Source organism: Gopherus evgoodei, chromosome 3 (genome assembly GCF_007399415.2).
Source record: "Gopherus evgoodei ecotype Sinaloan lineage chromosome 3, rGopEvg1_v1.p, whole genome shotgun sequence".
Classification (NCBI taxonomy): Eukaryota; Metazoa; Chordata; order Testudines; family Testudinidae; genus Gopherus; species Gopherus evgoodei.
In genome coordinates, this window is record NC_044324.1 from 205,311,179 (window position 1) to 205,337,266 (window position 26,088).

Consider the following 26,088-nt stretch of genomic DNA (forward strand, 5'->3'; position numbering starts at 1 on the left):
GGGGATAAGTTTCAGCCTGCTATCTAATACATCAGCATCTAATTAAGCATATCATGCGCCAATAGAGTTTAGTTTCTGGTAGGTCTCCTGAACACGACCGATTGAATCCTTGTTGCAACTCCCTAACACTCAATGGTTCCTATGACATTTTATAATGTACTTAAGTGGGGGTGTTTCCATGAAGCTATAAATGCAATATGAACCAGATCCAAAGCCCACTGACATCAAGGGAAAGAAATTCACCAGTTTCAATGGACTTTGTATGTGATACCTGAGCTGGCTGAATTGCACCAATACAACTGAATTGAGATTTACAGAAGACAAAACTATTCCTTGCAGTGATAAAAAAGGTATTAAAATATATCAACAGACGCAGGCGTGGCATCTATCGTATATATCAGGGGTCGGTAACCTCTGGCACGCAGCTCGCCAGGGTAAGCACCCTGGTGGGCCGGACCAGGACAATGGGGACTGCAGGAAGCAGTGTGGGCGAGGGATGTGCTGGCCGCGGCTTCCCGATGCCCTCATTGGCCTGGAGCAGCAAACCGCAGCCAGTGGGAGCCGCAATTGGCTGACCTGCCAATGCAGCTGGTAAACAAACTGGCCAGGCCCACCAGGGGAGCCACGTGCCAGAGGTTGCCAATCTCAGGGTAATCTGGACCTTGAGTAAAATCCTAGCCTCCGTTGAAGTTAATGGCAAAAAAGCCCCAGAATTTCACTCTTTGTATTTTGGAGGATTGTTTACACGTAACTCTTGGTCAGGAAATCAATGCATTTTGGCAACTTCCGTGACCAAATGTTTGTGGGTAAGACTTTAAATAACACAAGCTCTCTGAAAACCCTGGAGACATTTTTTCCATCATGTAAACTCAGCCCTTTGCAGTCTCTCTCTGTTAATGGTTTTGTTATGATATCACAAAATCCCATAGATTTTCAGTAGCTCTTATTCTAGAGAACAAAGTACATCCTGAGACCTTGGCAGGGGGAGTTCTTTTCTCAATTGTTTTTGCAATTTGTTTACTTTCTGCATTTGACAGCACATTAAGTATAGTTTCACAATTTCCCGATACAAGCAGCTATTCAGGTCATTCCACCTGCTGTATTAGTGCATCTCTGACCCAGCAAGAGCAAAAAGAAATTGTAAAATATTGGAATATCTGATTGTAAAATCAAAAATTTGACAGTGAGTCTCCAGGGTAGCTGAACATCCAAACGTGCATTTAATTCATATTTTCCCATTAACTACATTTCAAGGTGATGGTGTCTCTTTAGTTCTATCACATCAGGTTTTGAATGGTAAGTTGTGCTCAACAGCAATAATCAACAGCTTTGCAGCAACTTTGGGGTAGCCATGGATGCTAAAATCACTAATATTTCATGGGCCTGATTCTGATCTCATCTAGATAGTGTAACACCACTGGCTTCAGTGGAGATCCTCTTTTGCTAGGCCTCAACTAACCAATGCATTTAAGCACATGCTTCATTTTAAGCACATGAGAAGTCCTACCCCATTCAACAAAGCACTTAAACAAGTTATTAACTTTAAGCACCCACTTAATTCCTGATGAAATCCATGTGATTTACACATACGCTGAAAGTTAGTATGCTCTTCAGTGATTTGCTGAATCTGGGCCTTATACCAGAGACTAGAATCAGGTCCAATGTGTCTGAGTTTATGAGATAGTTAGTTACATTCTAAATACATATGTTTTTTTTCCTTGACTCATTTCTTTCTTCATAATTCCAAACACACTGCTCATAGAGCTCCTCAAGGTAAGAGTATGCTAGGGAGAAGGTCTGATTCAGTACTTTTCAGGATTTGGGATAGAAAAGTGAGCATGTGCACTGTGAACCTACCTATATCATACTTGCCAGCACATGCGGGATTCCAAGCTCTGTGGTAAATCAAGCATATCTCCACTGAAATCAATAGTGTTACACTGGTGTCCAGGAGATCAGAACCAGGCCCATTCAATCTAATTGATTTTGTCATCTCTGATAATCCCAAAGTTGATACAAAGGCTGATGATTAGTTCTCAGGAAAGTGTGTTCTCCTTCAGTGGTTCTCAAACTTGGGCCGTCACTTGTTCAGGGTAAGCACCCTGGCGGGCTGGGCTGGTTTGTTTACCTGCCACATCTGCAAGTTCAGCCAATCGCAGCTCCCATTTGCTGCGGTTCGCTGCCCCAGGCCAATGGGGGCGGCAGGAAGCGGTGCGGGCCGAGGGACATGCTGACCACTCTTCCTGCAGCCCCCATTGGCCTGGAGTGGCCAGTGGGAGCCACCATCGGCTGAACCTGTGGATTCGGCAGGTAAACAAACTGGCCTGGCCTGCCACGGGCTTTCCCTGAACATGTGGCGGCCCAAGTCTGAGAACCTCTGTTTTACTTCACACAAAACCTAACCTGACACAATTAAAAAATCATCAAGGGAAACTAAGATCTGATCTACACTTAAACATTAGAGCCATATAGCTATGGTGCTAAGGGAGTGTGAAAAATTCACACCTCAGACTGTGACAGCTATGCCCACTGAACCCCCAGCGTAGATGCAGCAAGGTCAATAGAAGAATGCTTCCTTTGACCTAGCTACCACCGCTCGGGGAGGTGAAGTGCCTACAGCAATGGAAAAAACCCCTTTCCATTCCTGTGAGAAGTGTCTATGCTATGGCACTACAGCAACATACTTACAGCATCGGAACTAAACCTCTGTGGCATCTGTAGCATAGACATGGTCTGAATAAATAACTGACTATATAGAGGAACATGTGACGCTGGCTATGCATGAAGCACTGTCAAATGCACAAAGGAAACAGAGAATAAAGGAACAAATATTTTTTCCTAATCGATTTCAGTCCGAGTAACATTAGATGTTGCTTATAACAATAGGATCTTAATAGGGGGCAGGAAACAGATTTTTAAACATATGGCATCCCTTTAAAACTCACCACTTTCAATTATCAGAGGTAAATATCAGGCCCAATGATCAGATCATGTGCAGTGAATTAAACTCTTGCCTCTCTGGGCAGAGCATGTGACTATGGTGAAAGAGGGATTTCCATTTTTACATGCACAGCAAATTAACCACCAGGGCTGATGTGCTATTGAGAAATGTGTTGATGCTTGCGATTTTCATTATGCCATTAACTCATCCAGCCAGGTTTGCTGATGCACCAATAAAACGACCATGAACTTTTTTTACTCTAGTGCTAGTTAACTGCACTGTGAGCAAATGCCACTAATTAAAACAGACCATGACCAGAATATTCTAAGCCAGACATCAGGCATTTGGGGAGCATTTATGCAGCCTTACTGATTTCCTATTGAGAGAAAGATCAGCACAACAACGATAGCGTTAGGAGTCTTGTGGGGGAAGCAGACATCCCCAATTAGCAAGAATTTTTGTATGTAATGAGCAACATCTAGTTTTCAGCTTTTCAAATGTTTGCCCAAGAGAGAAAATGTGTTTGCCGTTTTTCTTTTTAAATAAGCTAGACTTAGCTATGCATTCACTGAACCCTCACGCTGTATCAGAATAACACAGCATCCAGTTATTTTCTTCTCAACTTGGCATCATTCTTTCATTATTCTTTACGTGCATTTTAAAAAAAAAATCTTTAACTACTGACTCCAGCAGTGATCAGGGCCGCCCAGAGGATTCAGGGGGCCTGGGGCAAAGCAATTTTGGGGGCTCCTTCCATAAAAAAAAGTTGCAATACCATAGAATACTATATTCTCATGGGGGCCTCTGTGGGACCCAGGGCCTGGGGCAAATTGCCCCACTTGCCCCCCCCCCCCTACAGGTGGCCCTCGCAGTGATCAAGGGCTCAGATCTTCAACAGTATTTAGAACCTAACTCCCATTGACAAATAGAAATAGGACAAGTCCAGTGCTTTGCAGAACTGTTGTTTAATGGTTCTGTACATTGATGTGTTCTTCTCTATTTGTAAAGATTCCTGCATATATAAAAAGCAACCAGGCTTCATCCTGAGTATTATGCACAGAAAATGAACTGCAAAGCAGAATGGACTTATCTTTCTGAGTAAACACCATTGCATTCCTACATTTATAAATTGACCTGAATGTACCCAAATACTAGTTTAAGCATAAAGTGATGGATATGGGGATGTGAATTCTGTGTCACTGATAAATATGGATAATGCAATCATGTCAAATGCCAGAACTTTGCTCTCAGCATAAGATGTATCTCATATCTGCTGTCTGCCCTGCTGTAGAGAATACTGCTATTAAGAACCTGCTAAGATGTGTAACATCCTCCATGTCATTTGATATCATGTGAAATGTATCAGTGGCACAGAATTTTACCATACACACATAAATGTATGGAGTAAACTGTTTGCAAAATGGCCTTCATGACAGGGCTTGGATCCCTGTTTGTTGTTAATGGAGAGAGGTATAAAATTTACAAACAACAAATCATTCACTAAACTGAGCCCCTTCTCCTTTTCAGCAGTAGTCTGCAAACACACAGTAAGGCTCTTCGTCATTCAGATGGATCAGTGACTGTTGTGCATGGACAAATTTCTTCCTAAAGATTGCTCACAAACTGGTTGCCTCAGTGAACGTTCTAGCGCTCATTTGATAGTATGCGCTCTGCGGTTTGTCATCTTCGTCAGCTGATTGGTTTTGTTCCCTGATTGCGTTACCTAATCTTTATAATCCCTTCTGTCTGTGTGAAAGATGCCATCTTCACTGTCACACTAGGAACCTCCAGAGCTAAGTGCATAGCTTGAGCTAAAGCTCTCAACCTATAGCTCCAGCAGACTCAGCCACAGAGAGAGACCTCTAACATACATTCACACTTCGATAATGAGAAGAGGTTTAGTAGAAGTTGTATCCATTAACGTGGTACATTAGCGTGCTACATTTTGCTTTCTCTTTTTATGTTCCTCCACATCGATAAGGCACAAGAGAGAAATGTCAGAAATGGCCACCAGACTCCTGCCATGTCTGCTCACAACTTCACAGGCATCATATTTCCCAGCAACAAATTTGTTTTTCGGGTTTTCATATGTTTTAAGTGAAAAACAAATATCTCCATTTTTTGGCAGAAAAGCCAAATCTTTAAACTGTGAAACTGCCTTAAACAAAATTTTTTAGTGAACCTTTATGAAAATGTGTCCTCACTTTCACCCATCTCTGATCACTATGAGCCAGATCCTGTTCAGGCCAGGTGATCACGATGGTCCCTTCTGAATCTATGGCACTGGAGCCTAGCCTGTATCAGACCAGTGGTTGGTAATCTCCAGGAAGGGGCTAGGGAGCAGGAACCTTTCTCCTCAGCGGGCAGAATGGCTGCAGAGCTGCTCGGAGAAGGCTATTTCTGCCCAATGGCTGAACTAGCACCCCATGACCCTTTGTGAAAGGAGAGGACTGAGGATCCATGCAGCACACAGTTCATGCTCTACCTTGCCCCCCATCCCACCCTGCATTGTCACAGGTAGGCTGATGGAGTTGGGCTCTGAACCACATGCTGGGGTTCATGCTGTGCCACTTTTGAAAATGCACTCCCTGTGCAGTGGAACCATACTGGTTCTGATGCCGGAGAGACCTCCCTGACTCCAGAGATGACTGGATTTGCCTTTCCATTTGGTGAGCTTATAAAATACCCATAAAACTTGTTCTAAGTGAGCCCCAATATACTGGCAAATTCTAAGCACATGATCTCTTAGAAATATGGAGGAGAAGGGATGTTCTGGACATTAAAAAGTAGATGAAAAAAAATACAAGTCATTCAAATGATCCCTGTGTGCGCAAAGCCACATCTGCATTTTGCAGAGGGAAGGAAAAACACTGTTTAATATGCCAGAAATGGGATAGAAACATGAAAGATGAAGGATTAGCAATGAAAATAGAGCTGGGGAAGGAGACAATCTATTTTTCTTAATTCAAAGAAGAATGCAAACAGCAAAGAAAGATAAATTGATTTTTTTTCTTAATTTCATATTCCTGGCATTGAAAAACCTTTTCTAAAGACCTTAATGGACTTTTCAAACTCTTCGCCATGCAAGCCATTATTTGTTCTACTGGCTTAATTCTGTAAAGTGCACATCTAAGGTAAAACTTCGCCTGAAAAGAAACCATTCAGTTTTCTTCCTTTGCTATGGAAACTAGATTTGCACAGTGAGGGGCCAGTTCTGAGATGGAGTTGAGTTCCTCCTGCAGCGGGCTGAGTGCCTTCAGTTTTCACTGAGGTCCATGAGAATCGAAGCTGCTGAGCATATTACAGGATCAGGACCTTGTGGCTCTATTTAAATGCACATTTTTCTCCATTCATCTTCTAGAGGGACAGACAGACATGTTGACTGCATGGTATTCACTTAAAAGAGATACAAAACTTATGATTTGCAAATGGATGGACTTTTGCTGACTACTTGTGCATTGACTCCAAACACAGACAGAAGACAAACTCTTTTGGGCACAGAAAGGAATAATGAAAGTATTAAAGCCAACTCTAAACACACTGGGCCAGATTCTGCCATCCTTAAATGTGTTGGGCCAGAGCCTCAGATGGCACAAACTAGCATAGCTATATTGACTTCCAACGACACTGCACTGACTGCTAAGAGATGCTCTAGCTAGCCTATCACAACCAGACATCACGTGCTTGATGCAGGAATCACTGGGTGAAATCCTGTGGCCTGTATTATGCAGAAGGGCAGCCCAGATGATCATAAAGGTCTCTTTAAGGACTTCAAATCTATAAATCTATGAATTAGTCAGTGCTTAATTTGTGCCAAGGCTTTCCAGGGCTGAGCCCCGGCACCTCTAGGCTTGGCAGTTCATAGCACTGGCATGTCTGGGCTCACTATATTAATTATTAACATTAAAAAATTGCTTGAGCCACAGTAACTAATTGCTTGAGACCTGGCACCTGTTTCATTACAAATGAATCACTGGAATCAGTGTAGCCAGCAGAGACTCTGGCTTGTTGAACTTACTTGGTAAGTAATCCTATTGAAATCAATGGGACATCTCATAGAGTAAGGTGTTAGTCAGTGTGTATATAGATGACAGAATCCAGCTATTTACATGGGACTCAGAAAACAGGAAATAGTTTTCTTCAGTGCATAGTAAACAGTAACTACTTGCTTTGATGAGATAAATTGGAGAACTGCTGAGCTACAGGCTACTCAGTCTTTTGCCACTTCTGATACCTTAATTATTTTTCTGTGTTTACATCCTCTGCCAGCAAAGCTATTTCTTATTCATAGGTGCTGAGTCTACAGAGCACACATTCACTAAAATCAGAGAAATAAAGGTCCATAAGGTAAAAGAAATTGTGAGGAAGGTAGCTGATTGTTACTGATTGCTCTGTAGCATAGTTCTTTATGAATAGATTCCTATTTAGAAAGCACATACATTGCTCAGAGGATTCTTTGCTATCTTAGTGCCTGGGATACCTTAAAATGGACTCAGGGAAAGTCAAGCAACTGACACTGGGATCTTCCTTCTACTTTGAACAATAAAAAATAGCTGGAACAAATGAATAAAGAATTCACTAATACATCAGTCTTTATGTATAAATTCTCACCCACTTCCTCAATGGTGTCAATGTTGATTTAACCTTGGTTTGTTGCCAGTAGTAAGGCAAAAATCCTGTTGATCTCAAGTAGAAAAGGATTCCAGAGAGAGAGGCTGCTGTGCTGAGCCAGGGAGGGAGGTGGGGGCTGATGTCAGGACTGGTTGCTTCTGGCGGTTGTTTGAACTTACGGAGACAGCATGTGGACACACATACTCTCCCCTAACACACACTCTGTTTCTGTCTCTCCCCCCCCCCCCACACACTCCATGTTACACACTCTTCCCCTTCCCGCACCCACTTCAGTAGAAAAGAGGTGGCAATCTACTAGGATGTCCATGGAACGATGGGATTGAGAAACCTGCATCATGTGATGCTGTACTTGCCCCATGAGGCATTGCAAACCCTTCTCAAGGCACCCTGCGGCCAGGTGCACAGTGGGATAGCTACCCACAGTGCACTGCTCTCTGTGTCCATGCAAGAGCTGCTAGTGCAGATGCACTCTACTGACACAAGGAGCATAGCGTAGTCATGCAACTGCAGTTTAATTAAAGCGCTTTAATTACAACGGAATAACTTTTGGTGACAAACCTCTGTAGTGTAGACATAGCCTTAGATCACAGCATTGAAAGAAAAATTGATGGAGGAAAAAGATCTGCTAATTGGCTGTCTTTTGATAAATGGCTACTCAGGCTCAGCTTAAACATTATCTTGAATAGTTTGTAGAACAAATACATTCAGGCTGGATAGCAGAACCTCCCCTTTTCTCCAATAGAGTCTAAGAAGTGTTGAAGCTAGTACTATGAGTATAGTACAGTTGCATCATAACATCATAAGCCACCGAGTTAGTATGAATGGCCTAAATGGCACTGCATATGATGTCCCTTGTGAGCACATTCCCATCTAATCATGTCTACTGTTTCCAGGGGCAAGTCTGGGAATAGGGAAAACACAGTCACTTATTTCTTCTCTAAGAGATAAAGGATACAGAAGAAACTGGGTGAGAGCAAGAAACTTCAGATTTTTGTATCTATCTGTTGCCCCTGTTTGGCCCCCCATTACTGGAATATCTGAGTGCTCTATAATCTTTAATGTATTTATCCTTACAACACCCTTGTGAGGTACGGAGGTGCTGTTATATCTTGTTAGCTGTTTCCAGTAAGAAATGTTTATATATCGGACGGTAGTTGAAGACAGAAGAATCCAGGAAACAAAGCTGCCAGGAAATGTTACATTTTAACCTCTTTAGAAACAGCACTAGTAATTCAGGGCTCAGTTGTGCCTCAAAGGCACAGTCCAACACAGTGGCGGCTACAGGCACCAGCACGTCAAGTGTGTGCTTGGGGCGGACCTCCCGAAGCCGTGGGACCAGCGGACCCTCCAGAGGCATGCCGCCAAAGGCAGCCTGCCTGCCGGGCTTGGGGCGGCAAAATGCCTAGAGCCGCCCCTGGTCCAACAGCTGGACTTGGTGCAGAATCACACCATCCCACAGGGAGCACTGGGAAGCACTCTCACTACTAGAGTTCCCGCAGGTGCTGAGCTGCATGCACTCTACTATATCCCCTGTTTAGGATGCATTTTACTGCCTACTGTTCAGTCAGATGGATCCACTGGCAGCTCTAGGAGACAGGCAGCGATAGGCCATCTTCTCCCTGTCCCTAGGGGAGTAAGTTGGGAGTCCCTCTGCTTGCTTAAATGCAGGAACTGGAATATTGCATGTCTCAAGTCAGGATCAGACAAGTGGCAACAAAGCTGCTTGTGGCCTCCCCGTCACTGAGAACCTGCAAAAGAGTCAGGCTGACTCTGGCCCTTTGTTGTTAAATACCAGGCGTAAAATCCTGGCTCCACCTCAATTAATGGGAAAACTCCCGTTGACTTCAATGGAGCCAGGATTTCATCACGGTACTAGGGTTAGGCACCAACTCCCACTGATTTTGAATGGTACTGTGCTTTATAAATCCCAGCTCAAGTCATTATGCTGTTCACCACTAACATATTTTGCGGCACTGTAAAAACTGCTCTACAAATGAAAAACATTTGTTATCTCTGTGATAAGAATTAGGGAGCTTGGCACTAGCTCTTTTTAATATTCATCTGCTATTTTCTGTGTTTTCCCTTAATAGTCTTATGTTCATTTTATCACCATTTGGCTAAACGGTATGACTTACAGAGTAGTTTCAGCATTTTGCCTACATTTGGGTCCCACATCTTGGGCTCATGATTGTCTAGCACAGTTTGAGGACGGAGTATTATTCTTTGTCATGGAAAAAGGACAACACTGGTACAGGGCCAAGATGGAGAACGGTGTTATGGCTTTCCGTAGGTATTGATCCACCCGCACTCCAAAACCAAAATCAAGCTTCCATCAGTGGGTTGTTCACCTCCTTAAAGGTAAGCCTCTGCTCAAGGGTTCTGATTGCAACAGCATTCAAGGTATGCCAGAGATCAGGCCCTTCAAAATCCTCTTAATCTGCAGAAATCAAGGAATGAAATGTCCATTTTTTTTGTTAACGGGAACTTGGTGTTATTTAATGGACTTGACCTTTTCCTGCAGGATAGGATACAGTTTTAATCCTCAAAGCCAGATAATCTCCTTGAAGCTCCCAGACTGTCGTAACAGGACTGACAAAGAACTGACAAACCCCTGAGTGGAGAGACTCATGCAGTTTTCTCTGACCAGGAACTCAATAATTACAATGCACCAGATTAAAGGGATTTCTTTGATCATTGAGCTGAATGTTTAAAAAACATGACAGTACACATAAAGATGGGATCTCAGTTAAGTGAGATCCCTTCCATGGTCAGAAGAACTGCTAATCTATATAACAACATTCCAGGAGTCTCATTCTGTCCGTGTGTCACTCTGAACCCTAGAAGGTTTGTTGAGTCAGTGTGAAGTGATGGAAATAGCTAAAGCATGGCTGAGAGCAATTTTTGTTTAGAATATCACCAGGTTCAACCATCACTGGGATCTGTGGTCTGTTATCATCCAATTTTTAAGTTCTCAGCCATTTTTGGCTTTTTTTTTTTTTACACACCTAACTTTACAGATTACACCAATGTGACAGCATTGGCTTTCAGCTATTAGTGGTCAATAAATGCAAAAAGAACAAAACAATGATTAGGGAAAACAGCCCTTTTTCTAGATCAATTTGCTTTCCTCTGGCCCGGAGCTCTTTTCTTAATGAGCTCATTGGTATAGTGCTTTCAACCATGCAGACAGTAGCAGTTCACAGCAACCATTTTTATTTCTCTTTGCCTTATAGCCAAAATGATATATATTCATATTTAGATGTAACTTTCTTTGCTCTGCTTTTCCACATCGTTATCATCATATCAGTACACCTCTCCCATCATGGTGGCCAGAGGCACACAACAGCAAGAGATATACAGTGGGAATGCTTTGCAGGGCAATTCTTAGTGAAGGATCCTTACAAGATGTGTAGCTTGCCATAAAGGCCTGCCAAGAGCTTAAAAAATCCCAGGCAAATGAGAGACTACATGGGAAAACACACAAGACAAATCACCCATCTGTAGAGGAAATGAATTTAAAATCTGTTCTCTTGGGCTTTCATTTCTCTTATTTATTGATTTGTACTATATCTGGTTTGATATTAAGGAACTCTGCCAACAATGAATGTTTCCAACGGTAAATCAGTGCAGCCATCGTCTGTCCTACCAACCTGGTCCAGAATTCCGTTCTCAGGCAAAACTCCCATTTACTTCAGTAAACTCAGAATCATGCCTAACAGCCTGAATCCAGCTAAACACTTACTAATGCACATAACTGTAACTTAAAGAGGCCTGTGTTACTAGATCAGTTACAAAGTTTATATTCCATGGGTCTAGGGACGTGCAGGATAACAAAGGAAAGAGTAAGTCCAGTTAATGATCAGATAGGTCTCTCTCTAAGGGCCTAATCCAAAACCTATTCCCAGAGACTGCAGTATGTTTAGGATCAGGCTCTAAGGCCAGATTTTCAAAGGTATTTAAATACCTAAAGATGCAGATAGTCACCTAATGGCTTTGTCATAAGGGTCTAAGCAGGTTAGGTGCCTAATTCACATTGAAATCAACCTTTGAAAATCTGTGCCGAAGGGCTCCCCTTCAGGGTTTACAGGATGAAGAGAAATCACCCAGGACTGGAAAATGAGGAAAGGTCCCAAATTCTCGCACTATCCTAGATTCCAATTTCTTAATGTTATTGACAATAAAGTTACCTGCACAAACTAATAGCTTATGGCCAAAAATAGGAGAGAGGATAGGAATTGTCCTTTCATGATTTGTGGGGGCACCAATACATGTGACTATGGGAGAAAAAGTAATATTATATAATATTACCAGAATAAATTCTATCAGAACTAAAATAACTGCTTAAAAATTAATCGAACCAAACTGAATGGACATCAAAGTAATTATGTCTAGTAAATGAAATGAAAGGAAGCCGCTGATGCAAACAGCACACTCCTACTGTAACAGGCTCACCTTATTAAGGCGTTCAAGGGTCTCTTTTAGCTTCTGCTGATATTCACGTTCATTTCTGTACCTGCAAATAGGACAAAGAAGATGAAGTCGAGTGGCTTATCTCTTCACATACTGTGTCTCCATCTACAGTATTGTGCACTATAGAAGCCTCTCATTGTTGACTATGAATCTTGACCAGGCCCACAAGGTTTATTCATAACTTAAGCATAGATCTTTGGCTTCAGATGGTGAGTGTAATTCTTGTTTTGATTAGGTCCCTCTAGTATTTTCATCAAGCAACAAGCACAATGAAGTGGATGGACATTTGCCATGACTTCTCTAAAGAAAGTCTGAGGATAGATCTTTTCCAATAAAATGTCAGTGCTTTACATTTTACAAAATATATCAGATAACAGTGCTCACCATTTAAAAGTCACTATTTACCAATAGTTACCAGACTCGATAGCTGAGATATCACAATATTTCATTCTGCTGTTAGAGGAGATAACCATGACAGTGTATCTGGGATAATCTGGTGTGGTACAATAACCACTGATAAATGTTGACATTTTAGTTGTGCCCATGGTAAATAATGTTGCAATTTGTGGTGCACAGTTGATTTCAATGGGAGTTTCATCTGAGTAAGAAGTGTAGAATGAGAATACATTTGATTTTCTTGGGTTTTGAGTCTTTTTTAATATTACCCACCATTTTATATCGTTCATAAACTCCAGTGCAGATTTTAATGAGCACATTATTTAACATTGCCTGCTGAAACTAGAAAACGCATGAACTTTTATATGCCATTATAATATACTCCTATATATATGTACAGAAATACACACATATGTATATGTGAAATTTCCTATATTAGAGAAAAACTGGAAATAAATAAATAAGAAAATGATGTAGTTTATGCTTTGTTTCTCTCTGAATTAAGATAAATATGGCATAAAAGGTTATATTTTAAGAATGTCAGCTTTGTATTGTAATGTACAAAGAATCCTCTCATAAAGAGATTTTTCTCATGGAAAGAAACAACCACCACCACCACCCCTAAAGGGTGATTGAGTGATTGTAGTTCTTTCTTTGGAGATGGCACAAAAGAACTCTGTTGCAGAGCCTTCTCCTCTTTTCCTTTACGAAAAGCAAGACTGTAAATAAGCTGCTTAACCAGAGAAGTAATTAAACGAGATGCTGCAATTAAAAAAACAATTAGAAACATATTACAATCCTGAGCAACCAGGTTTTATCATCAAACACCGAACAAATTGCTCATCAAAGTCAGGTTGTTGCTGGTGGCTGAAGAGTGAGATAGACACAGCCTGGCTGCTTATTCCTCGCTCTCTGAAGTAATTTCTACTACAGAAGTGCAGAAAACAAAATTGCCATCTTTTCATTATCTACTTTAAACATTTTAAAATCTGGTTAGTTAACCCAGGGAATGGAAATCTTCTGTTTATTTATAGAGTAGGTGTAACATAGGCTATGGTAGTGAATACTGCCTGAGGCTCGACCTAGGAGGAAAGCATTATAGAGTTAGAAGAAAGTTCTCTCATCCTAATAATTTAATCCTTCAACTCTCTCCCAGAATCATCAGTTCCTTCCAGGTGAATTCATGGTTTCCAAGGCACTTGTCCAGTCACTAGAAAACTCCTTTCATTCAACACTAGAGTTATTCTCTCCTGTGGAAGCTGTCCCACTTCGTATAAAATTCTTAAATATTCATTGGAGCAGAAACTGGAAGGTGGGTCTCCCAGGAGAGTGCACTAACCACTAGGCCACAGTGTCATTCTCACCCTCTTTCTGACCCAATGACTATTGAAAGATAGAAAGAGACCCACTCCCAGCAAACCCTACAGCTCTGTGGTTAGGGCACTCAGCTGGGAGGAGGAAGACTCTGCTCCCAATGAGACAGCATGGGTACTTGCACCCTGATCTCCCACATCTTGCATGAGTGGACTAACCACTGGGCTATTGAGTATAAGGGGACTCCTCCTTCTCAATGTTTCTTGAGAAAGGACTGATCTGGCTTAGTATCAGAGGGGTAGCGGTGTTAGTCTGGATCTGTAAAAGCAGCAAAGAATCCTGTGGCACCTTATAGACTAACAGACATATTGGAGCATGAGCTTTCGTGGGTGAAATCCGATGAAGTGGGTATTCACCCATGAAAGCTCATGCTCCAAAACGTCTGTCAGTTTATAAGGTGCCACAGGATTCTTTGCTGATCTGGCTTAGGCACCTAATTTCAGGAAAGGTTTCACAGCTATGAATCCTGAGCAGAAGAAGGCACCCCCTCCAACCCAGGGGGTGGGGGTGGGGCATAGGTCACATTCCTCACCCTGGCATTTACCACTGTCTAACTTAGGCAGCTCCCTGCTCAGCATGGTGGCTTCTGTGCATCCCATTGTTAAGGCTCCTAATTCGCCCCATGCATCTCAATGGGGGCGTCTGGGTGCCAAACTCGAGGCTGAGGATTCCAGGAGGTGGTAGGGTGCCTGAAGTTAAGTATCACATTGCTGAGCTTAACTACCTTTTGTGGGTCTAGCCCCAAGTGACTCGCTCCAAGTCACACAGGAAGTTTGTGGCGGAACTGGGAGTTGAAAGCGGGTTGCCCCATGTCCTAAACTAGCATCCCGCAACTGGGCCATCCTGTCTCTCTCTCTGCAGCCCCCGACTTCCACACAGCACAGACAGTCTACAAAGGAATCAGGTGGGCCTAAATAAGCCTCTTTACTCCCTGAACAGTGTTGCAAGGGCAGGACACAACGCTATTATTCGGTGCCAGTGGTGAATTGGGAACTGCTAGCAAACTGGTAAAAAAAATGAAAAGGTTGCTTAGTTTCACTCTCGCTTCTGTACATTCATGACTTTCTTCTTCTGAAATGCTGTTCTGTAGCTTCCTAAAGCAGAGCTTGTCGGTAAATCACAATAGCTGTCCAAATGTTTCCCAGTGCACCAGCAAAGCCATTCATCCTTTGAGTTAAGACCGTATTCATTATGGACTTCTATTAAATTGCTGGCCTAAAACAAATTTTGTTGGACCCTGTAAATCTCTTCAATGTGCAGTTGGCAACAAACAGTTCATTAATTTGCATAGATATATTCCGGCAACTGGGAAAGAATGAAAATCATAGCACATCATGAAAATCATACAGCCATGGTAAAATGCTGCTCTCTCAGTAATTTAACTGACTGAATTCAAAAGAGATGAGGCTAACAGAGTCTGAGTCCAGATCTCAACCCCACCACAGTTCAGGGAGGGGAGATATCTGATTCTGGCTCATTGCCTGAATTTCCATATAGTCCTATTAACTGAAATATATTTAGCAGCCATTTCCATCATTGTCCTTTAGGCCAAAAGCTAATGGCATAAGAAGGCTGTTATACCACATATATGTTACTCCACTCCACACTCCCTTGTGTGTTCATGTATCATCTGAGGATAAAGCGTTACACTCAATATACTGTGATGTTAGCGTGACCACCTCTTGGAAGAGATTTAAATCAATCCCCATTCTGTTCTGCTCTTCTCTGTACACTAAGAGATCTATGCAACTTCTGAAAAAGTCTTTCACACATACACATGGATATCACATGTTTTAAATGCATGGTTACTGCACTGGCTTTATACACTCACTATACTGCCAGGATCTTATGGTATTTGTTGCCTTATAAAGCTCATTAGAACATTTCCCATAAGAAAGGCGTGATAGAAAACAAAATTATATTCTATTCTCTTTCTCTCGAGCTGTTTCTTCTATCGTGGAGCCCAATCATGCAAAAATGTTCATCAATAAAAAAAATACATGGGAAACTGCTGAAGAAGTGCAATGACCAGTTGATTATTCCCAAAGGTGAACAAATCACATGCTAGCCAAGATTTTCAAAGTGACTAGTATTTTCTATGTCATTTTTTAGTGCCCAACTGGAGACCACCTTAAAGGCATCTGATTTTCAGAGGGTGGGAAATCAGTGCTTTCTGAAAACAGGCCCCTTTAAGTTGCCTCCAGTTAGGCACCCAGAAATTGTGACACTCAAAATCTCCAGTCACTTTTGAAAATCTTGAACAGTGAAAGGGCAAGCCAGTCAGGGGACAGACTGACTGGCGTACCTGTGCTGATATGGTAAGTATGTGAGGGGATGAAACCAAGGTCTGCAAAGTCATCTTTTGACCCTCATGAAGCAGATAAAGGTACTAAGATCCTTATTCCTAATATAAATGTGATCCTTAGCTGGCAGTGTGGATCCAGGGCTGGACAGTGGACAGCGGACTGGACAATGTTCTTCATGCCTTGTCTGTTGCCAAGCAGCAAGCAGAAAAAGCCAGCAATGGAGGGGCTGTTGCTTCACTTGTGTTGCTGCATATAGAGTATTAGTAGCCACAGGAGTAGGGAAAAGCTAGTAGGTGTCCTTTGAAGAAGCTGCCTGATTCAAGTAAGCTAGAGCAGACCTTTAAAAGATCCACCGCCGCATTGCTTTCCTCTTTCAGCAGTCAGAAAGCTACCAATATGCGAATTCTGCCACTACACCCCAGAGTTCAGCTATTTAGCAGAATCCATGAGCACTCCCGTTAGTTGATGGCATCTGCCTATTGAATATGAGGGACATGTACAGTCTAGGAGTTATAACAGGACTCGTCTCCATTTCTGAAATGCCAGACTTCAGCAGTGGCTAGAAATATCTATTCCCTTCTCCAGTGGATAAGTAGAGTGAACCTGTTCCTCACAGATGTAGACCTAGCCACAATGATCCACATCTTTGTTATTCAAGGCTGGACTACAGTCATGTTCTCTCCCTGGCATTGATACTGGGAGGCTTCCAGGAGTTGAGTGTGGCTCAAAATGCAGCGTCTTGTCTCCTAAGCAGAACGGTAGACAAGAAAACATCACCACATTACTCAGCATTCAGCCACCCAGTGCTGGATTCAACTCATGGTCCTGGCCTTCAACGTGCCTAGATGCCTGAAAGCTGCCTCTCCCTTAACTCACTCAAAGAATATTAAAATCAGAAAGGAAGAGGAAGGTACCTGGGATGAAGCTTGCCAGAGCTGGAGACAAAACGTTTTCAGTAAAGGATGAGCAGCAGAGGAATTCTCATGTACAGGAGGTCAGGATGACCCCATGTCTTGTCTCCTTATGGCACAATGAAGGAGATGTACTTTCACTGACCTTTTCTCACTAGAAACAGCAATGTTTTGGTTGGTAAGTCCTTCTTCCCAAAAGATACCTCTGCCAAAGAAAAGACAAACTATGGAATGCAAGTCCTACCAGCATGATGCACAAGCCTGAAATACTTGCATTTCATCTTGCAGTACCTGTAACTGACAGACTAAGAATATACATGACATAGCTTATACTGCTTATCTCTGAGGTACTGACTACTATTTGTATTAACAAGACCAATGAGCCCAATCTTCCTTATTTAGTTCTTACTATACACCACTCTCAATGAAGTAGCGTCACTGCTATGCTGCCCCTTTTGGTAGTGTAGTCAGCTAGGGCCTGGGTGTGTCCTTCCACTAGGTGTAGGATCCTACCAAATTCATGGTCCACTTGGGTCAATTTCACAGTCATAGGATTTTAAAAATAGCAAATTTCATCATTTCAGCTATTTAAATCTGAAATTTCACAGTGTTGTAATCGTAGGGGTCCTGACCCAAAAAGGAATTGGGGGGGTCACAAGATTATTGTAGGGGCGAGGTTGCGGTACTGCTACCCTTCCTTCTGCGCTGCTGCTGGCAGTGGTTCTGCCTTCAGAGCTGGGCAGCTGGAGAGCAGTGGCTGCTGGCTGGGAGAGGCAGAGGCCGCCGCCAGCAGCAGCACAGAAGTAAAAATGACATGGTATGGTACTGCCACCTTACTTCTGTGCTGCTGCCTGCAGAACTAGACCTTCAGTCAGCAGCCGCCACTCTCTGGCCACATAGCTCTGAAGGCAGCAGCGCAGAAGGAAGGGTGGCAAGGTATAGTATTGCCACCCTTACTTCTGTGCGGCTGCTGGTGGGGCACTGCCTTCAGAATTGGGTACCTGGCCAACTAGGATGACCAGACGTCCTGATAAAATCAGGACTGCCCCAATAATGAGGAGTTTATCCCACGTCCCAACTGAAGTACGGTTGAGATGCCATTTGTCCCAATATGTTGTTTCAGGCATTTATTTTTCCTTTACACTCACACGTCCAGGTCTTCGATGGCAATTTGGGGGAAGGTCCTTCAGTCGCTGACAATCTTCGGTGTCGGGTGCTTCTGTCTTTGGCGGCAAGATTTATTACCCGCTGTCAAAATGCCACTGAAAACCGTCAGCAACTGAAGGACCATCCACTGAATTGCTGCCGAAGACCCAGACGGGTGAATGTAACACTTAAAAAGGCACCCTCCCTGCGGCGGTCCTGATATTTTCCACTTAGCATCTGGTCACCCTATGGCCAAAAGCCATCACTTTCCAGCCACCTAGCTCTGAACGCAATGCAGAAATAAGGGTGGCAATACTGTAACCCCCCTAAAATAACCTTGCAACCCCCCTGCAACTCCCTTTTGGGTCAGGACCTCCAGTTTGAGAAATGCTGCTCTCCCCCGTGATATCTGTATAGCATAGGGTAAAAGCACACAAAAGACCAGATTTCATGGGAGGCGGCCAGATTTCATGGTCTGTGACATGTTTTTCACGGCCAAAAATTTGGTAGGGCCCTAATTATGTGTCTTCTGTGCTAAGTCATCCCTCTTCTAGGTGGTGTCACGTTTTAGGGTGCAATATAGACCCCCCTGAGGGGTGGTGTCACTGCCTCTCCTGTAACTTGATTGCTTTAGAATGCTTTGCTGTTGTGGCTCTGTCTGGATGCTTCCAGCCAGCATACAACCATGCACTTGAATGTCTTTAAGCAGCTCTGACTCAGCAATTCTGATTCCAGCAGCCTGCTTGTTACACACTGTCCCTCTCTGGACTCCAGCAGCCTTGATTACACCTGGCAAAATGACCCATCACCCGGGTCCTGGATTTTCCCCAAACTATGTGATCTGCAATGTCCAGCTCTTTCCTGGACCATTCAGACAGATACTAAGGTTCATTTGTTCCTTTAAAGACACAATACCCAACAGTTTGCCACATTAACCAGAGTTAGCATTCACTTTAAACCAAACAAAGCACTGCCTGGTTTAGATTAAAAGTAAAACAAGTTTATTAACAAAAAGAGATAGGATTATAAATGAGTTCACGTATAAAAGACAAAGTTAGCAAACAAAAGAGAAAAATGCAAAGACTTAGCAAAACAGGCTACAGCCTTTGTTCATGATAGTTTTCTTACCAATCTACCTTCCAGCAAGATGGCTGACCAACTCCTCAAGTTAAGGATCTCCCACAAAGTTCAAAGTGCTCAGTTCTTTTGTCTTCATATGTGAAATATAACTTGGGGTTCTCTGTTAGTTCCTTTGTAGTCCAGTGAATCTTTAAATGAATTCTTCTGAAGGTTCCCCCCATCAAAGTAACATTCATTCAAGCTACGAAGAAAGCGACAGAGTCTCTTGGTCTAGGGAGTTTCATGAAGGCTTCTTCCCGCTCTAGAGTTTGCTAAATGCAAATTTATCTGTTTCCTGCAATCTCCTCCTCCTGCTGTCTTGATGGTCCTGCTGACCGTCAATGGAATTTGTGTGCCCATTGTCTCTTAATGTACCTTGGAAATATCTTTCAGGTGGCAGAATTACATTCCTTTGTCTAGCCCTGCCTGTCAGACGTACTTTGATAACATTATTTCTAATATGTTTATAATTTGAAAGTTGTCCTCCATACATATGCCACACACTAATATTAATGATCAGTATGTCATTATCTTTCTGTTGATATCTTACATAACACCATTAGATACAACTTATGAAATTAGTGAGTTGGGGTACACTGAACTGGTCAGGCCAGCTGACACATACTACCAAAAAATCAGTGAGCTCCTTGCTCTCTTGAATTGGGAGGCTGTTAGGGTTATCATGGGTCAGTGGATGTTGAGGGCAGCAGAATATGTACAGGATGGTCTGGGACTGTTTAGCTGGATGACATTTTGAAGACATGTACAGCCACCTCCTCCAACCTCTTACTAAGGGTCACTGCTGTCCAGTGCCTGATGCTCCGGTCATGGTGCATTTGATGGATCCAGTCACCATGTATGTACATCAAACAAGTCATAGGTAACAGGGGAGTAAGAAGACTGGAGCTAGGACATGTCTACTTTTCTGTTCTATTCTATTCTACTCAGGTTATTTTACTGAGCTCATCACCAAAGAATCTGACCATCTTCCTGTAGAGCATTAAGCAATGCCATACGCCCTGGCCATGTCTCACTCTGAGCAAACCAAAAGCAATAGCTTCTGCAGATGGGGTTTGGAAAGTGGCTTTGAAGATGCTTACCGACTATGGAGCGCTTCTTATCTCACACATTCCAGCTGTTGTGCTACTAGAGGTGTGCCCCATACCTCTGATTACTGGTTACATGGTCACCCTGGCTTCACAAAAGGGGTCCAGTTTGGGAGAAATATCAATTAGATTTAATCATAACAAAAATTGTTATGAAGAATTATTGAGGAATCCAGCGCCCAGCTTTATACCTAACAATCTCCACGGAGTTACATTATGCACAAATCCCACAAGTTCTATCTTTGGATATATTTTAAATGAAACACTCTGTTTTAATGAGTAAACCTTTAATTTTTTTCAGTTAAAAATTACTTATGCTTAGACATTGACATTAAGATAATCTAGTTTGTAATAACTTTCTGAATACCATGGAGAGAGAGAGAAATATACTCTGTATTTTCCGCCTTCCAACATGCAAAATATAATACTGCTATGATAATTATACTTAATACAATTAACATAATTAGCAACATGGTATTGCAAGCTGTGGTAGGCAGTCTGCAGGAATACTTAAGTGAGTTCTAGAGAAAGAAGTCATTATTCATTGATACATAGAGTCTGAATTATTCATGCTAGTATAAAGAGATGTGAATCCCATTAAAGATAAACAAAAAATAAATTTGAATGTAAGATCTGTTTTCAAGTGGTTCATCAGGATTTAATTCTGCAAATAGTGTAGCAACCCTAGTGCATTTAAAATGTAACTTCAGAAGGATGTGTGATCTAGCTCAGTGGTTTTTCAATCTGAGGCCGCAGACCTCTGGAGGTCCGTAGACTTTGTCTAAGGGGTCTGCGAAAAGTTGTGGTTACCAGAGAACAGTGTTTTTTAACCTGTGGTCGACAGAACATGTGGTCCACAGACTATGTCTAAGATTTCCAAAGGGGTCTTCATTTCTATTCAAAATTTTTTAGGGGTCCAGAAATTAAAAAAGTTTGAAAACCACTGCAAGTCAATAGGATAAATTCAGAGTGTGTGTGTGTGTGTGTGTGTGTGTGTGTGTGTGTGTGTGTGTGTGTGTGTGTGTGTGTGTGTGTGTGCGCACGCGCCAGGATATTAAAATCTTTGTATTTGTAAGAGGCGGGGGGGTGGAGGGGAGGAGGTATCTTTGAAAACAGGTAATCAAATGTGCCAGTTGTAGCAGTTATTTTTTATTTTTGGTCACAGAAAGAAGTATTCTATACTGCAAAAAGGTGACATAAAACATGTTTAAAACATCAGTGACTGGACAGTCCAGCCAGTAGAAACCAGACATAGAGCAACTAAGACAGGACACAATTCAACTCAGTGAGACTCCATTGGCGTGAAAAGCTATACAAGAGTAAAAAACAAACCACAACCAGACAGACCCCTTAAATATCTGTCAGAGGTAGGTACAATTCACTCAGGCTAGCTCCATGCTCCCATTTGTCAGCAGTGTCCATTCCAGGAGGCTACATGAGCATGATGCCATCACTATCATTGCTTGATTTGGGTTACATAGGTAGGTATGAGTTTCTGAAAGGATTCTTCTTGTTCCTGTATTGTTAAGGGGAGACCAGGAGCGATGGTAGTTTCTAATGACGTCTTCAGGTGTAACTGTTTTTCTCTAGTGATGCTGTTTTGTTCTTGTGTCAACTATCCTGGTTGAATTCCTTTATATAAAGCCCAGAAGCACTATGCCTTGATTTTTGCAAATCTATATTGTTGGGATATCTGTTTGCTTATTTGTCTTAAATTCTTTCCCAGTTTGCCAGAAGGAATTAGTGCCTATCATGTCCTTAATCTGCTATTTTTTTCTTTCCTGGGCTCCAGTATTTTCTGCTGGAGCATTGGATTGTAGTTCTCTAGTGGGTCATGGTGAGCACTCACAACATGCAGGTAGAAGCTAAATCCAGAGGATCCAAGGCAGAAGGACAAAAGCAATCAGTGTAGTTACTCAAGGATCTCTATCCCAGAAAGAGAGATGCAAAAAGGAGGGTGCACTGCCTCATTCCTTAAAATGGGCAGCATGTACTCATGTGAGTATTTCTAGTGATCTCAACAAGATTACTCCTGAGAATAAGTGCTATTCAATGTGAATAGGGATTGCAGAACCAAGCCCAGACAGTCGAAGACCCCCATAGACCCCACCAGGGGAGAAGAACTTTATGAATCTGAAGATATAATTAACATATATGTTTAAATATTATAAAATACAAGCTATTGTATGTATAATAAAGCAAACATACTTTTCATAGTAATTCTTTCATATCACTAATAGCTAAGAATAGATTCAATCTACCTCCCAATGTATTCAAAAACTAGGAGACAGGGGTAGGAAGAAGCATTAAGCACTTGGGGGGGAGGAATCAAAAAGGAGACATTTAACATTATTTAAGTTTCAAAAAGTTCTTGATTTACTTCATTTTTTTTTTATAGATTCATAGACTCTAGGACTGGAAGGGACCTCGAGAGGTCATTGAGTCCAGTCCCCTGCTCTCATGGCAGGACCAAATACTGTCTAGACCATCCCTGATAGACATTTATCTAACCTACTCTTAAATATCTCCAGAGATGGAGATTCCACAACCTCCCTAGGCAATTTATTCTAGTGTTTAACTACCCTAACAGTTAGGAACTTTTTCCTAATGTCCAACCTAAATCTCCCTTGCTGCAGTTTAAGCCCATTGTTTCTTGTTCTATCATTAGAGGCCAAGGTGAACAAGTTTTCTCCCTCCTCCTGATGACACCCTTTTAGATACCTGAAAACTGCTATCATGTCCCCTCTCGGTCTTCTCTTTTCCAAACTAAATAAACCCAATTCTTTCAGCCTTCCTTCATAGGTCATGTTCTCAAGACCTTTAATCATTCTTGTTGCTCTTCTCTGGACCCTCTCCAATTTCTCCACATCTTTCTTGAAATGCGGTGCCCAGAACGGGACACAATACTGCAGTTGAGGCCTAACCAGTGCAGAGTAGAGCGGAAGAATGACTTCTCGTGTCTTGTTTACAATAATAAAAATGATACCTGGCTCGTCTTTAGTGCCTTTCATCAGGAGATCTCAAAGCATTTTACAGAGGGGTCAGTAACATTATTCCTATTTTTGACTTAACACTAAACATTTGAAAATACAAGGATTTGCTTTTCTCTTTCTTCTCCTGTATATGAGATCAAAATCAGTCTCATCAATTGTCCTGTAGAGTAACTGTAATCTTAGCTATGAGAGGCCACCATCTCTCCTTAATAAGCACATCTGCAGAGCTGGGTCTAGGATTCTGCTTCTACAGCTCCTAACTGACTGGATCTTAACGCCTGAGTTAAGAGATGTTCTTGCCTAACGGAAGAAGCCTTATGTCCATTCAAGGTGCTATCTGCCTTTGAGGACAACCATCTCACACAGATTTAATGCCTTAATGGGTAAAACTGCTATGCAGAAGGTCAAAGAATAGGCACCATACACCCCCCTTTTGAGGGCTTACATAGTAAATATAGCCTTAGTATAGGAGTAAATTTGCATTATTGGCTGCATGACTGGGCCTTGGCCAAAATCATTAATAATTATTATTCCTCACAATCTAAGTCTTCGCACAGAGCTCATGAATCAGTTTTCAAATAGATTTAAACCATCTAAGAATAACCAGCAAACTGGCTTTGTGCTAGAGAGACATGAAAATACATCAGACAAAAGTCACCTTTGTCCCTCAGCCTCCCAACTGGGTTGTGCCTTTTTTACTGTGCTTCTTGCAGGCATAAGCATGATGCTCATAAAGCTAACAGGGTGCTTACCTATGCATTCCCTGCAAAGACCATGCTACTGCTAGTAGGCAGGAGGAGTAACCGGTGCCCACAGAGCAGTACTCTCACGAAATGCAGCCTAGGGTTCCCCGGTTCTCCTAGTCACGTTCATCACTTTTCTTCTTTTTGGAGGGGCATATTCTGTGCCCCCCTAGGAGCTCACTCTCCCCCCTCCTCACCCTGGAAGGAGCTCAGTGCCCCCACCACCCTGGAAAAAGCTCACTCTTCCCTCCCCCCATTCCCCGGCCTGAGCTCGCTCTTTCCTCCCCCATCCTGCCCTGGTCCTGACAGAAGCTCATTCTTCCCTGCCCCAGCTGGAACTCACGCAACCCTCCCCTCCCTTACCCCACTCTCAGGAAGAGTTTGCTTTTCCTTGCACCTCGGCAGGAGCTTGCTCTTCCCTGTCTCTGTGTTCCCGGGGCCAGAGAAGTTCTGTGCCCTGACGATTATTGGGAAGGCCGATGCCCCAGCTTGCCCCCTCTCCCTTGAGCAGGCCCCTCCTCTTGGGCACATTGAAGTCCATATAGCGGCCTTGCACCAACATCCAGGACAGATCCTGGCCCCATGGGCTATGTCTTATGGCTTTTGGACTCATTAGGCAATTAGAGGATGCTGCTGTCAGCCAGGCCTTCTCCTAGTATGGGATAGCAAGCAAATAACACACTTTGAAAGCAGGGGCTGTGGAGGTTTGAAACAAGAAATGGGACTCGTCCCCCTTCCCTAAAGAAATGCATCTAACTAAGAGAGCTTTCTAGAGCCAGACCAAAGCAAAATTGTTGTTTGAGAGCAAATTGCTTCTACAGATGAAAGATGGTACGTTCTCCCTAACAGTGATAAACACCCCTAGAAAGTGGTAACATGTAAGGGTAATAGATACCCAGAGTGAGGAGTTGGGCAGCACCCCTTGACTCTGGCTGGCTTACTTGTTACGGTATTCATCAAGCATGCGCTGTGAATCCTTGTCCTCACGCTCCAGTTTGGCCCGGTCGGCAGACAGCTCACGGATGCGCAGGCGGTTCAGCTCAATCTGCTCAGCAAAGGCCTCCTCCAAGCCGGCCAGCACATCCATGCGCTGGAAGGTCTCCAGCTGCTTACGGAAGATAGTGTTGCGCTGCTCCAGCATCCGGGCCCGGTTGATGTAGTTGGCAAACCTCTCGTTGAGCTCCTGCAGGTTCTCCAGGCCCTGGGCTTGGGCCAGGCTGCTGAAGTCTGAGGTGCCCCGAAGCTCATCATAGGCATCAGATCGCTCATACTTCTCCTTACGCACTTCTCGCAGGTAGCTGCTTCTATACATGGCTTGGGGGAGGCTGTGCAGGCCCAAGATCCCCTCTTCTGTGTGTTGCTGTCTCTCCAGTTTGGATCAGAAATGTGTTTGGGGAATTTAGGAGGGAGAAATAGAAACTAGGCCCCCCATCTTCAAATGCCAATGACTTCTCTCCACGGCACTGTGTGGCACTAAATGCCAGCCACCAGCAGCAAATTAAATAAAATCAAATAGCCCCGCCTCATTCCTCTCTGCCTTTCCAGAGGCTGTCAGCAGTTTGAGGGACTGTTTTCTTTCTTTCCATGAGCTGCAATTGTGTGTGGCCAGTATGAAAGAGAGAGAGTGGCATCCAGCTTTTGTCGGTGGATTAGAATGCTATAAAGCGACCACAAAACAAAGACTTTGCAGTTTTAGAGGCTTGAGTTCAAAGCATTTGGTGGCTGGGTTTTTTGGGCTTGGGTTGTTTGTACGAGGACAGTGTATGGAATCCTTTTGCTGAATCAGGGGTTTTGCATGAGGGGATGAGCAAGAGTCATGTTTATCTTTTGCCTGATCTAATGTTTTTTATGATTGTTCCAGAACAAAAGGGGAGCTGCATACAGAAGGACAGTGCAAATGAGCCCTGCCCTGTGAGCAATGGAGACATTGACTCCAATGCTTTTTTCTCTT

General features: G+C 42.9%; 1 protein-coding gene across 1 annotated transcript in view; it reads right to left on the reverse strand.

The window, feature by feature from the left end:
• Window positions 1-25,449, reverse strand: part of BFSP1 (beaded filament structural protein 1) — a 47,934-nt gene extending 22,485 nt beyond the window's left edge. Inside the window, exons 1-2 of the mRNA XM_030557863.1 lie at window positions 25,079-25,449; window positions 12,026-12,086 (exon numbers count right to left, since the gene is read on the reverse strand). Of these exons, the coding sequence (XP_030413723.1) occupies window positions 12,026-12,086; window positions 25,079-25,449 (432 nt within the window). The remainder of the gene's footprint in view (window positions 1-12,025; window positions 12,087-25,078) is intronic.
• Window positions 25,450-26,088: the final 639 nt, after the last annotated feature.